The sequence below is a fragment of the Protopterus annectens genome, chromosome 6.part0 (assembly GCF_019279795.1).
Source record: "Protopterus annectens isolate FY-2018-M chromosome 6.part0, PAN1.0, whole genome shotgun sequence".
NCBI lineage: Eukaryota > Metazoa > Chordata > Ceratodontiformes > Protopteridae > Protopterus > Protopterus annectens.
In genome coordinates, this window is record NC_056737.1 from 832,248,921 (window position 1) to 832,262,724 (window position 13,804).

The window sequence follows — 13,804 nt, forward strand, 5'->3', positions numbered from 1 at the left end:
AGTGAGCTCAAGAAAAGATGTTTCAAAAAATGGTAGTATTGGAGGACAGAACATACAGGGAAAACCTGAGATTTTCTGATGTACCAGAGAAACTTGGAAGGAACAGACTGCATTAATTTTATGAAAGCACAAATAAGCAGCTGGACTGGTATTTCACAGCAGGAGTTATTAACTGAAAGTGCACATCATGTATGTACTCCAAACTTGGGCATGAGAAAGCAGCCACGTTGTCAAATAGTAAAGATGCAATCCTGTTGGCAGAAGGAGTTGATTCTGACAAAACTGTTGCAGAAGGACAAAGTACTAAAAGCTGGAGACAGTATTTGTGGAAAATGATTACTCACTGTACACCAGGCAGAAGAGAAATAAATTTATTCCAGCAATCAGAGAATGTCGAGAAGTGGGTGTGAGATTCAAGCTGCTGTATCCAATTATTTTCAGAATATTTTTTCCTGGAGGGTCAACATCATTTTCTGATGCAGAACATGCTAGAGAGGAAATACAAAAGTGTATCCAACAAAACATGAGCTATCAAACAGAAAGGAATTTTTCTTCTTATTCTTCTGATAAGCTCAAAGGCAGACTATGCCAGTGAAACTTTTTCCAATGTTCCAAAGGAAAATGCTTGAGAAACACAAAAAGGCACAGAAGTGGACTAGAAATAAAACAGGAGTTCATTGGAAATTAACCAGAACTAGATTTGGAAAGTGGAAATCAACAGTTAGAAAAAACAGCAACTTGGAAATTAATGAATAAATGTAGGATCACAAAGCATCAAATCACATTTGTGAAATATGGCAGAACAAGAAAACCTGAAAATACTGAACATTTTTGACTTTGTTAAACTTGTAGGGGACTCAAAAGCATATGTACTAATTCATGGAAAGGAGAAGAGGAAGAAAACTGTAAATAAAACATTTTTTGTTCTTAGCAGTACTTTTATAAAACATAACATATACTGCAAATTATAAAGTAAAGCTTGTTCAGTTCTTTTAATGTATAATAAGGATACCAAGGTAAACAGGTGACCCTCCCCTTTTTCATTATTCTTGCTCAGTTTTAAGAAATGTAGGCATTGCAATGTAAAAACAGAAGAAAGCCTTGACAAAAGAGCATGATACAAGTAAAAGTGATATCCTTTTTCCTTACTTTTGCAGAGGGGATTGACAGGATTAAGGCACTTGGCTTGATCTAATATGCTTTAAGGAGAGCCAAGTAAATAAAAAGAACAGTGAATGTAATGAAAATCTTTCCTCCAGCAAATAAATGTTCACAATGCAACACGAGAAGCTTGTAGCTGAAGGCAACTGTGCATCTGGTTTTCACGTTTCTATGGCGACAAGCTGAGAAGGGCAATAAAAAGAGAATATTCTTTTTTCAATGGTTAAAGTAAAATGTTTTCTGAAAACATTCAAGCCGTTTTTTTTTTTTATATCTGGGAGAGAATAAAGATGACAAAAACAGACAGCACTTTGTGTAAACAGCAGCATAGGCTGTACCATGCATCTTAGCATGAATTCATTATAAGTCAATTCAAGCCTGCAAGTTTAGCTGTCAATCTGCGACAATTGTTCATAACAGGAGGGATAAACTTAATTATTAGAAAATGCACACAGTTTTGTGCGTCTGTCATAAGCTAAGAGGTTACGTGGGTGTTCTGAGAGTGTGTTTGTTTTTTTGTTTGAGGGTTTCATTAAAACAAAGTCTTGTAAGATGTGACATAGGTTCAAATGAATATGACAAGAAACAACCGTATAAAAAGATCAAACTGCCAAACATTAGTGGATGCAAGCAGCACAAAAGTAAAACTAGACATTAAAAAAGTGGTTATAAATAACAAGTGGGAATATTAACTTCTTAACATAATGACAACACTTTCCATATTATCTTTAAATGTGAATTGCCTCACAAGTATATATAAAAAAGAAAGTGGTGAACTATATTAAAAATACAGAGTGCAAATAGCTATGCTACAGGAGACCCTCTTGGAAGTGAGCATGTGAATTTGATAAAGAAAAACTTTCAGGATGGTAATTCAGTGGAATATCTAGGACAAAGAAATGTTGAGTACATTTATAAGTTGCTAGAGGTGCACCAATAGTGATAGAAGAAAAAAATTGTAGATTTGCAGTAGTACGGGGCTACTGGCAAGAGAGGAGGAGTACAAGGGCAAATATTCAGATTCCACCTAAAGCTAATGCAATGGAACTTACGAAAATTCTGGGAGAAATAATCAGCTTTCAGCAGAGAATATTACTTACAGGTGGGACTGGAATTTGACTTGCAACAGTGAGAAAGTATCTAGGGAGCCTAGCAGGGAAAATGTAACAAAATAGGATGGATTTTTGAGGAAATTTATGAAAATATTTAGCATGGAAGATGTGAATTCAGTAGTAGGAGCACAGAAGGAATTTACATATTATTCCACACGGTACAAAAACTAGGCTAGGCAGAAATTACATTTCACAATTACATGTGCACTTAAATAAAAGTTTTGATACACATCCAACAACTATTTCAGATCATGCACTAATAACTAAAACAAAAATGCAGGGTAATGAAATAAAAATGAGACACTAGCACTTCCCCACCTATCTGTTAAACAGAGAGGAATTTAAGAAATGAGTAGTGATAATTATTTCAGAGTTTTTAGGGAGGATAGAAATTTGTTTCAGAAAATATATTGAGGGAGTGGGATAAAATGAAAGTGGAGTTCAAAAATGGGAGAAATAAAAAAGGGATACATTTAAGTAACAAGAATTATTTAGAGGGGTTGACAAAGGTTAATGTATTGCAGAACGGGGGGGGGGCATCACATAAGAAGAGGCGTAACTGCAGATTGCTAAGGCAAAAATAAGGGACTGCATGCGTTTAGAAAAACTGTGGTTAAACAACTGTTTTTATTTAGATACACTGGTCTTCGTTATTCAGAGGTCCGATGTTTTGAGATTTCGACCTTCAAAAGTTCACCCAACTGTCCCAGATTTTGACTCAAATTTTAGTTCTATAGCTAGTCTTATTTCATCTTAAAACTTGTGACTTTGGGAGAAAAGGTGGTAAATTACACTTATGGTTGCCACCTTTTCAAATGCCCAAAGTGGGACATTTTTGGTACAAACATCAGGTTTTGCAGGGCAAAACATACCCACGGCCAGTACAAAGGACAGAAATTCACTTTTTTAATTAAATAAAAGCTTATTCTTGTAGCATTATATTTGCTTATTCTGTTTCTTATAACATTTAGGCGTTTCAGATACAGAATAACTGTGTTATGCAAGTATTACGTAAAATATAAGACATGTTTGTCAGAAGTAGGGACCTAAATCTTGTCACCACAATAAACAGAACATGCTGGAGGGATAGATTCCTGTCCCAAAGACTTCCCATACTCTGGAACAGACTACCTATCTATGTCAAACAGAGCTCCTCATTAGCACTCTTCAAGAAAAATCTTGATGATTGGATGGGTAATAGGAAATTCACCCCGGGGATCACTTCTGTGGTTCTGTTTGACAGGGGCACAGGGAAATAATTTTCTTGGGTGGCGAAAGCCAGGGTACATTTTTGGCTAGGCTTGTATAGGCCCTAGGGCCAATAGCCTAGTACCTACCTATGGACATTTGCCATTTTCTCAATTTTTATGCAGGACACAACTGCCAAAAGAAGGACTGTCCCTCGCAAAGTGGGACAGGTGATAACCCTAATTACACTTAATAATGACAATAATTAGAATTACCGACTTTATTTACTTAAAAAAATGTATTATTAATTTACATTCACTTATTCTGCTACTATTTCAAGTTGATGGTAGAATTAAGTGTCCCAGATTATTAACGTCGAAAGATAGGATTCCACAGATCGTGACGGATTTTGCCTAACCACCAATACTGATATCTTACGTTGTGAGAATATCTATAAATTTAATCTGGAAGCTTGTAGTATCTTCATGTAACAAATGTAGTTAAGTTTACTGTTTAGATTATTATGTTCTACGAAATGTGTGTGTTGAATATGTAGTTACGTTATTTTTGTTTATTCACCCATTTGTATGTTACTTTATAGGTAGCAAGATAGAGTCGATTGCCACCCCGGGAAAGTTTGCCTATTTGCACAAACAAATAACTAGATTCAACTTCAAACCTTTCAAGAACTTATAATTCAAGCACGTCTACTGTTTGAGAGATCACTGCAGCAAATGGATTTAGGTTAGTCTACAACAAAGTTACAAGCGATGACTGATCTGATTTAGAGATGCTATGTTTTCACCACAAACAAGACTCATGGCTAAACGAGTGTGACAGTTGTCATTTTCACTACTGAACACATGCTACAGCTACAGGAACATAACCGCTGACTGTATTATATCATGTCCTGGCAGTAATCATCAGAATTACGTTTAAACACACATTGCAAAACAGCAGACGTCCACCTTAACGTAGCTACAACATCCATTTAGATTCTGAAGAAACGATCACATTAGCCCAGTAGTTGTGCATTCTATAGCAACTGTAATCATGTCCCCCGGAACACGCAGCAGCTAGCCAATACTGGCTAAGTTAACAATGAAAGGGGGATGACAGCTCTTTTTCAAAACTATGAACTACTATTACCTTCACCTGACAGATCGCCTACCACTCTAAATGACACTTATTCCTTCAGAAACAGCATAGCCACAGTTTGAGTATAAGCATCCCGTAAGTTGCAAAAGGTTTATGAAGGAAAAAACACTCCACCCCCGCGTTACCAACCTCCTTATCTGGCACCCACTGAGGTTCATCCAAGGAGAAAGGGCTATAAAATGCTTCATTCTCCGGGACCATCCGAAGGCCGCTGGGCGACCGAACAAGCTTTTTACCATCACGCAAAGAAGACATTTTTTTACTCTTTTACAGGCATCTCGGCACCGCCCAGAAAACAATTACCATGTGACAGCCTCGAGAGCCCACTACACAGGCTCAGACGAGTTTTCTACGAAAGCACTGACGATTTTGTAGAGAGCAAATGATAAACCGGAACCCTTAGACAAACGTCACCCCAAGCCTAAGTAGCGTTAGGATACGCAGAAAAGTAGGGGGTGGGCCTTGGGTTTGCCTTCTGTTTACCTAACCACGGTGGATTTTTTGGCTCTGCCCACAGTATCAAAAAATAAAATTATGCACACATGCACGTGGGTTAAAACTAGTAATAAACGTTAATAAAAATGTAGCGCATTTCTAAGACTGCAGGTCATCATATTTACAGAAAGCTTTAAGCATGAATCGTGTTTTAATACTGCACATTACTTAGTTTTTAGCTCTAGGGAGATAAATTATTGTAGCATATGCGTATTTTTCCCTAGAAATGACAAGTTCCGGTAAGCGCGCGACTCTTTCTTGACGCGGGGCAATAATCAGTACATGGGAAAGTAATCGGACAGGTGTGGGTTGATTTTCATTATGCATGTTTGTACTCAGTCGCAGTGAAAGCTTGATGCTGGGCAATAGTACTTGGGGAAAGTAAGTGAACGGTTGTGGGTTGAGAAAATTCATTATGGGTTCTTGTACTCAGTCACAGTGAACCGGTAAAATACATAATCAGTGTAAATGCTAATTTATCTCGTGCCTCGAAAGTAAGAAGAGCGTCTCTGGTTTTATTAACAGGTTCTTTCGTGTAACTCTTCCCCATAGCTACTACGTATATCGTCGCGCCTATATTTTAATAAAAACTGTAGACGTTAAAATGCATAAGGTCTGTTAACTCGTTCTGATGTTAGAGAACATCTCAACTAATAGAAACGTTTTGCAATTGGTGATTAAAAACGGTTGCAAAATAAATTTTCTGTAGAGTGGCATTTTGTAGTGCTCATTTGCAAGGGATGGACTGGGATCAGTTGGATTTAAACCGGAAAGTCACAGCAGCGATTAAAAGAGGTGAGTTGTACTTGTCACGATAGTGCCTATAGCAGCGTATTTTGAAAACTATTCCCGATTTTGCCTTACTGCTTTCACTGAAATGCATTAAGTAACATCTGTTTATATAAAGTTTATAGTTGTATACTAGGCTAACGACCGCCAGGGCATTTAAATCCAACCCAATTGTGTCCCTGTGTATCATGGGCATTTATTAGAAGGGGGTACGTCATTTAGGATGTTTCCAGAGGTTGCGGGGAGGCAGTGTACGTTTCGGCATTACTGTCAGAGTCATTTGGGGGTGGGTGCAGACCTATGGTACATTTCCCATCCATTGGTTAAGGTTATGCTTAAATAGGGTTAGGGATGGCCTTTACTTCATATGGATGGGGAGTTTGTTCATGGGTTCATAGGTATGTATTAGGCTATTGGCCCTAGGGCCTATATAAGCCTAGCCAAAAGTGATTCCCTGGCTTTCGCCACCCAAGAAAATTATTTTCCTGTGTCCTTGTCCAGCAAAGCCACAGAAGTGATCCTGGGGTGAATTTCCCGTTTCCCATCCAATTGTCAAGATTTCTCTTCCAGAGCATTGGGATCCCCTGAGACACGTATCTTTCTCGTCAATATCTTATTTATGTCACAAGCAAAATTAAAATCCTTGGATTGAGTGGTTCTGGAATAAACTACCTATCTATATCAAACAAAGCTCCTCATTAGCACTCTTCAAGAAAAATCTTGATGATTGGATGGGAAATAGGAAATTCACTCCCGGGATCACCTCTGTGGCTCTGCTCAACAGTGGCACAGGAAAATCATTTTCCTGGGTGGCAAAAGCCAGGTTACCTTTTTGGCTGGGCTTATATAGGCCTCAGGGCCGATAGCCTAGTACCTACCTATGAACCTAATGCTATTAGTTTTGCAGATACACAAAAGCTCCATCAGAGCTGCATCTGAAGATGCCTTGTTGCCAGGTGCAGATTGTCCATCAGTAACCTGTAGGACACAGAGTTAGGGCTTTAAGGCGATCCTTATACAACAGTGTGTACACTGTGGATTCTCCTGGTGGGAACCTTTGTGGGAGTGTTGTATATGTTTGGAGCGGTACATGCCAAAGGGGGCATTATACTCAATGATGAATCTGATAAGATTCAAATAAAGTGGCACTATAATGATTTTCTTGCCACCTTAGCTCCATACTGGTCGAAGGCCAAATTACTGTCTACATATGTTCCCAGATCACTGACTACTGGATCTTCTCTTAGTCTTATCAATGGAGCAATTAGCCTGGGTAGCAGTTTTCCCAAAAGGCACTATAATGCATTTCTTGGCAGTGAATTTTTGTCCATGACTTTGGCACCTGTCATTTGTCTTTAGACCCTCTTGTAAAAGGTTTGTGTCATGAGGGAATCTCTGATGGCTCCCAATTTACAGTCATTTGCGAACTTGGTCAGTCAAAGGCCTTTGACATTAGCCTTTAGCTCAGCAAAGTAGAAGCTAAATAAGAGCGGTCCCAGCACAGAGCCCTGAGGTTCCCCCTTAGTGACTGGTCTCCTTAGTGGAGGGCTATCACCAATCCTGACTTTTTGGGTTCTGTCTGAGCCAGCAGGCAATTGAGTGAGTTATGTAGGGATTTAAGCCCAGTGAGCATGTCAATTATACCTGAGTGGGGTATTGTGGTGAACATTTTAGCCAGATCCAGGTAGGCATTGCACACATTTTCCCCTTGTCTATTGCCATGGTCACTTCAAAGAAATCCATTGGGATGAGTAGGCATGACCTTCCTTTGACAAAGCCAGACTGGGTTGGGTCCAGTGTCTGAAGGCTGCCTATCTCTCTGTTGATCATTTCCATGATAATTCATTCCATGGCTTTGCCTGTTAGACTAGTCAGAGTAATAGGTCTGTAGATTCTGGGATTGGTTGATTGTCCACTATTATGAAGTTGGGATAACCATTGCAGTCCTCCATTCTCATGGTACAAAGCTTGTTTTGAGGCTATAGTTGAAAATTGTTACAGCATTTCAGAAATTTTAATCAATCCCAATCCATAGCTGTCAACAAATCCAAGACAAATCAAGAAGTAATTAGGGACACTTTTAAAATATTTATTAACTAGAGACATTGACAGAATAAGATGTGAATTGACTTACATTTTCTGAAGTAAAAGAAGTCTATAACTTTAATTGTAATTTTTTATGAAGTGAAATTCGCAATATTTTCTATAAAAGTCATCGGTTTTAGGAAGTATTAAGAGAGACGGAGCTAAATGAGTCAAAATATGTGACAGTTGAGCAATCTCTAATTCTGTTGCTCTCTTGATGGGCTTAATATTGTAAGGTTACAGTCTAACTTTGTGAAGACTGTGCCATCTGTAATCCTGAGCTGGATTCGGATGTTGGCAATTGTGAGGACAAACATACTCTGTGTAGTTAGATGACTACTTTTTTTCTGAAGATCTCAACTGTCCCAGAACCCTGTTAAATGATGAACAACTACGACTTAATCCAAATAAAACTAAGCTTCTGTTATTCTCTCCATGGCCTTTCTCTGATGATTTCAAACTATGTTCACAAAAAAAACTCAAATTGAAATGGTAACCCATGCAAAATTAGGAATCTCTGTAGATAACAAGCTTACGTTTGAACAACACATATCTGACATAATCAAAAAAACACTTATCAAATTAAGTAAACTTTATATACCTAAACAATACATGGATGCTTCCACCAAAATAACCTTTGCCAACACCCTTCTACTTCCTTCTTTCCTATAAGCAGTCCCCATTTTTACTAATCTTCATACAACACAAAATAAACTGCAATTATGCTGTTACAGAATTGCCAGATTCGCAACTGGGGCACCTTAGTGTACCCACCATTGTGATGTCCTAAAAAAAGTAAACTGGCTAGATTTCTCTTACTACCTAAATCTAGTGCAACTGTCTATGGCTCATAAAATAATCTACAACCCAGATAGCAGCCTTGCTGTGAAAGCTGTCTTGTTGCCTTACATCCCATCCGGAACACTTTGCCCCACTAATAAACTATTCTTACAAGTATACAAACCTACAAAAAGAGTTGGGCAAAGCATATGCTCATGTAATTCGAATCCCTTAAGACTCTCAAATTAACTTTGAAAAACCACTATCTAAATACCCACATCTGTCCTTGCGCCTAAACATATGCATACCGGTTTCACTAAATATCCCATCCATACCCCTTTTCTTTTCCTCTTAGCCCTATGCCTTCTTACATAAATCATATATCCTAGTTAATAAAATCTACTGTTAAAGCACTCTGTCTTTTATATTTTAAGCTTACAATTAGTATTTGCATCCTCCATATCTTGGAGCCCCCTTACACTTACTTTCTTCTCACTTCATCCTGACCAGTAATCTCTAGTGTCATACTTAACCACAAAAATATCTACTTCTAGCCATACATTTACTATTACAGCCAAAAAACATTTTACACTATCTCCCTATAATCTCTTTACTCATTTCCTATCCCTAAACTTACTTACTACTAATGCTTGACTTTCTCAAACTCCTCTTTAACCCCTACTACTTAAGTCAGAAACTCTTTATTCCCAAAACTTATTCGACAGCTCAGTAATTAAGCCATCTGTCTAAACTCTCTTGTCAACAAATATTATATCTCCTTCATTAAAAATGTTAAAGGTTATCTTCTCCTTATGGTACAAATGTTTTTCTTTTTTTCAAATTTTGTTCCTTAATCTGTTTAAAATGCATGCTAAGTATTAATGTTAATATTGTTTAAACTTCTACTGTTTAAGTGTACTGTGGAGCTTTTTTCCCCTGGACCTTTGCTGAAAATGGGTTTCTGACCCAGTCGGACTTTCCCGGTCACCAAATGTAATGTTATTACTTACTAAGGCCAGAATATATCTAAAACTGTTTAATGTATGCCACTTAGATCTTAACTTGCTTAGACATAAGAATACTCAAAAACATTTAAGTATGTAAGAGACAAGAGCTGAAAAAGTATGCATACATTTATTAAATACGTTGGAGGTAATATCTAGACAAATATGTACATTTTTAAATTCAGGGCAGGTTGGATGTAATGATGAGGCTGTACAAAATTTAAATTTCTGGCTACAATCCTGCTAGCCCAGTTTTGGAATTGTTCATAACTGGTGCTTTCCATGAAACTGACGGTTCAAATAGGTTGATAATTTCTTGTTGTCTGCTTACTGATGAAAAATTCAAGGACAGCCACACAAGTACATACATTTAATATTACAAAATGGACTTTTTATCACAACTTTAACTTTTCTGCAGTTACTAATTTCCCACTTCATTATTATTTTTTAACTTGTGATATTCCAAATGTCCTAATGGGGTGGGGGACTACCATGCTGCATAATTTTGTTTTACACCTCCCTGATGTTATTTCATGTGGACACAGTGCACTTTGGTGAAAGGAGTGGTTATTGTGATTCTTTCTTACGCTGAAAGTACTTCTCTAATTCCCCCTGACAACATCTGTTGAATAGCTTTGATGTAATTTGTTAGTTGTAAAATTCAGAACTACTAATTCCAAGTCAGAGTTTCTAGCTAAGACGTGAAGTTTTTCACCCATGTTGCATTGTGTACTTATGCTGATCTGGCTGGTTAGTGTCAGTCTCGGCACATTTTTTTTTTTTTTTTTACCCTTTAGCTAGACTTTATTGTGCTTGATGTGCCCATCTCACAATCACTGAACACCCTCAACTAAAAACTGTCTATAGAAGGCAAAAATCTGCTGTAATAAAATTCAGAAGAAAATAACATGGAGTTTTATAGAAAATGGTGGGAAGAAAGGCTGCAAAAAGTAAGGGCAGACAATATTGTTGAATACATTAACCTTAAAACTGCTACTTGACACTTGCCCTACCTTGACAAATAAAAAACTAGTTGCAAGAAGTCAGCTATACTCCATGAGTACATGCAGAAGAAATAGTTTTGCCTGGTTTACCATACAAATTATGCAGTTAAAAGGCATTCACAAAAATGGCACCAGCTCCTTTGAATGCTTTTACAGACAATATTTGGGGGAAGCAAAGATCTAAACAGCATCAGAAAAAATAAGGATACACTTGCTACACAAGAATAAATAGCTATATATCTCTAGCAATTCACTTCAGGTCATCCGCTTTACTTTTGCATGTAAACCTATGAATAATTTTTTTTCTGTTAAATTGTTAATACAGCTACATATAATGGACTAGCAATGAAGCATTATTTGATGCTATAATTCAACTAACAATACCCAAAATTAGTATGACTTTTCAAAATATAAACTCTTACAAAAGGTGAAAACATACTACTATTATCTTATATGTTTTCATCTGCAGTGATGCAAACTTTACCATCCACTTTTTACAAGCGGAGAACAGAAAGACTCATTTGTTTGATAAATTAGATACATTGTTGCATCTGCTTTTGTACTCTTAGATTATGGGACTGTGGTGTTCGAACCCTTATTGGACTGGTTCAATTGGCTGCATTTTGAGACACCTGCTAGTTGGAGAGTATTGAGTCCTCTCGCTATCTTTAATTTTTAGTTAAGACTCTTGCAGTTCTTAATTAACTGCACCCACAGAAATAATTTTTTTAATTTCTGAAAGTTTATGAAAACATGTTGTGTAGACTCAGAAGCATTCATGATGTCAATACCTTTGGATTCTAGCTTTTAAATTAATGACTTGGCAGTATTGACCTTTAAGTGTTGCTGTTAAATCTAGCAATGTCTTATTTTCAATCACAATTGTTTTTAGTATTTGTAGATGTGTGTGTGTGTGTGTGGGGGGGGGCTGTAAGAAGCTATCCAAGGCTTGCACAACTTTGTAAATATTGAGCATGTGAGAGCTGACTGCCATTTTGTAGAAAGCTGTTGAGATGTAAGCATGTTTGTATGTAAGGTCTGTTAACCAGTTTTACATTCTATGGTGTTGCTATCCATCCTGATGTGTTTTTATGTAGTAAGGCATCTAAACAAACTACCCCACCTGCTTGTCATCTGTTAGAGAGGGACGATCGACATGGTGTTAGAAGTGGCATGTCTAAAAGGACATGATGTTAGAAGTATGGCCAAAATGACTCGTTGCCAGAAAGAGTACCATTTTCTTACACTTCAGTCCGAGAGGCACCCGGTTGGTATTGGAGGAATATGAGTGAATCATCCCTACTGCAAGTATAATTTGCAAAACAGGTTGGAAACGAATTTTAGATGTTACAACTTCCTCAAAACTATTTCTTAGTCGCAAAATATGAAACGAGGCATACCGAATGCTCTAAACGATATTCAAATAAACTGATATGTCTGATATTGATAAAAATATTTGAATTACTACAGAAAATTTTGAAATAAAGTCCGAATTGCATAAAACGAGTAAAATAAGGAGAAAAGACAGCATTTTTTGTTAAGCACTTATTTTTCATATTAATTAAAGATATCCCAGTTATCAGAAGTGTATAAAATGTTCACATGTTTGTGCAGTATTACAGTAAATTTGTTTCACAAAATGCAGCCATTATAGAACATATTTTGCAAAGTACAGTATTTCGAAGTGTTTATTGTGCACTTGAATGTTATTACAAACTCACAGAACTATTTGTACATAATTGCAAGGGCCATATTTTCAGTGTGTTTGTGCAGACGGATTTAAAAAATCCAGTGCACTTGTGTTTGATCATAATATTGCAGAGAACTGGAGAGTGCTTGAGCAAGAGTATGACATTTTCATGCAGGTTGCATTTTATGGTAAAGATGACCATACAAAGGCATTTATTCTGCTTAATTTAGCTGGTCAGAAGCCATAGAAAGGGAACGTTCATTTGTGTATGCACCTGCTATATCTATACAGGAGAGGGGGGGGGGGGACATCATATTGTTGTACCGGCTGAGTCAAGAGAGGACCCTTGGTGCTTAAAATTTAAATTTGGAGAAATGTGTAACCCCGAGACAAATGTTACAATGGAAAGGTACTTATTTTATACAGGGGATCAAATGCCTGGTGAAACTTTTGCAGCATATAACTGACTTGAGAAGCAAGACTAAAACTTAAAGATTTGGTGATTTAAGGGATGAGTTGATAAATGACAGACTTGTGTGTGGTATTAAAGATGATGCTGTGAGAAATTTTGCTTCATGACAGTGATTTCACTTTGAATAAGGCTATTGAGATTTGTCAGGTATAAGAGCTCACAGAAAAGCACATAAATATACTTACAAATGAGAATAGCTCTAGAAGGCACAGTGATAAAGGTCATGTTGATAGTATGCAGCATGTGGTTAAAAGAAGCAGGCCCACACACATGGCAGCAACTGTAGCCCCTGCAGCACCCACTGGTAAACCTTAGAGCTTTCCAGCACATTCCAGAGTTTGCACGGTCTCAGTGAAGCATAAGAGTGAGTCAGCAAATTCAAAGCATGGGCCCCAACCTAGTTTCATTGCTCACTGTTGTATTTGTGGTGGAAGTGATGAATCTAAAAGGGAAAAATGTTTAGCTTTTGGTCAGCAATGCCACAAATGCAGTAAATTGAATCATTTCAAAAGGTTTTGTAAATCAAAAGGCCCACATTCTTTTATTAAAAGGGAACATTTTAAGAAACACATTGATCAATTAGAAAGCTGCAACCCTACTCTTTATGTTGACAGTGTGTCAGTGCTTCATGAAACAGTCAGTGCAGTAGATTTAAGGGCAAATAATGAAGTATTTTGTACTGTTTGGATAAATGGAAAACCCATAGATCTCAAAGCTGACACAGGTTCCAAGTGAAATGTTATGTCAGTAGAAACATTTGCTAGAGTGTGTCATGGTGAAAAGCTTGATTTGGCAAAGTGTGCGAAGCTTGTTGCTTATGGTGGTGAAGAAATTCAAACTGATGGCTCAGTAGTGCTTTCATGTTA

General features: G+C 37.3%; 2 protein-coding genes across 4 annotated transcripts in view; one reads left to right on the forward strand and one right to left on the reverse strand.

Annotated features, from left to right (window-relative positions):
• Positions 1-4,963, reverse strand: part of ZFYVE21 (zinc finger FYVE-type containing 21) — a 777,981-nt gene extending 773,018 nt beyond the window's left edge. Inside the window, exon 1 of one of the 2 annotated variants that reach the window (XM_044074506.1) lies at positions 4,749-4,963. In XM_044074506.1, coding sequence (XP_043930441.1) covers positions 4,749-4,874 — 126 coding nt within the window. In that variant the 5' untranslated portion in view covers positions 4,875-4,963. The remainder of the gene's footprint in view (positions 1-4,748) is intronic. The other variant, XM_044074507.1, reaches the window with a different exon arrangement.
• Positions 4,892-13,804, forward strand: part of XRCC3 (X-ray repair cross complementing 3) — a 506,399-nt gene continuing 497,486 nt past the window's right edge. The window contains exon 1 of one of the 2 annotated variants that reach the window (XM_044074505.1): positions 4,892-5,909. In XM_044074505.1, coding sequence (XP_043930440.1) covers positions 5,855-5,909 — 55 coding nt within the window. In that variant the 5' untranslated portion in view covers positions 4,892-5,854. The remainder of the gene's footprint in view (positions 5,910-13,804) is intronic. The other variant, XM_044074504.1, reaches the window with a different exon arrangement.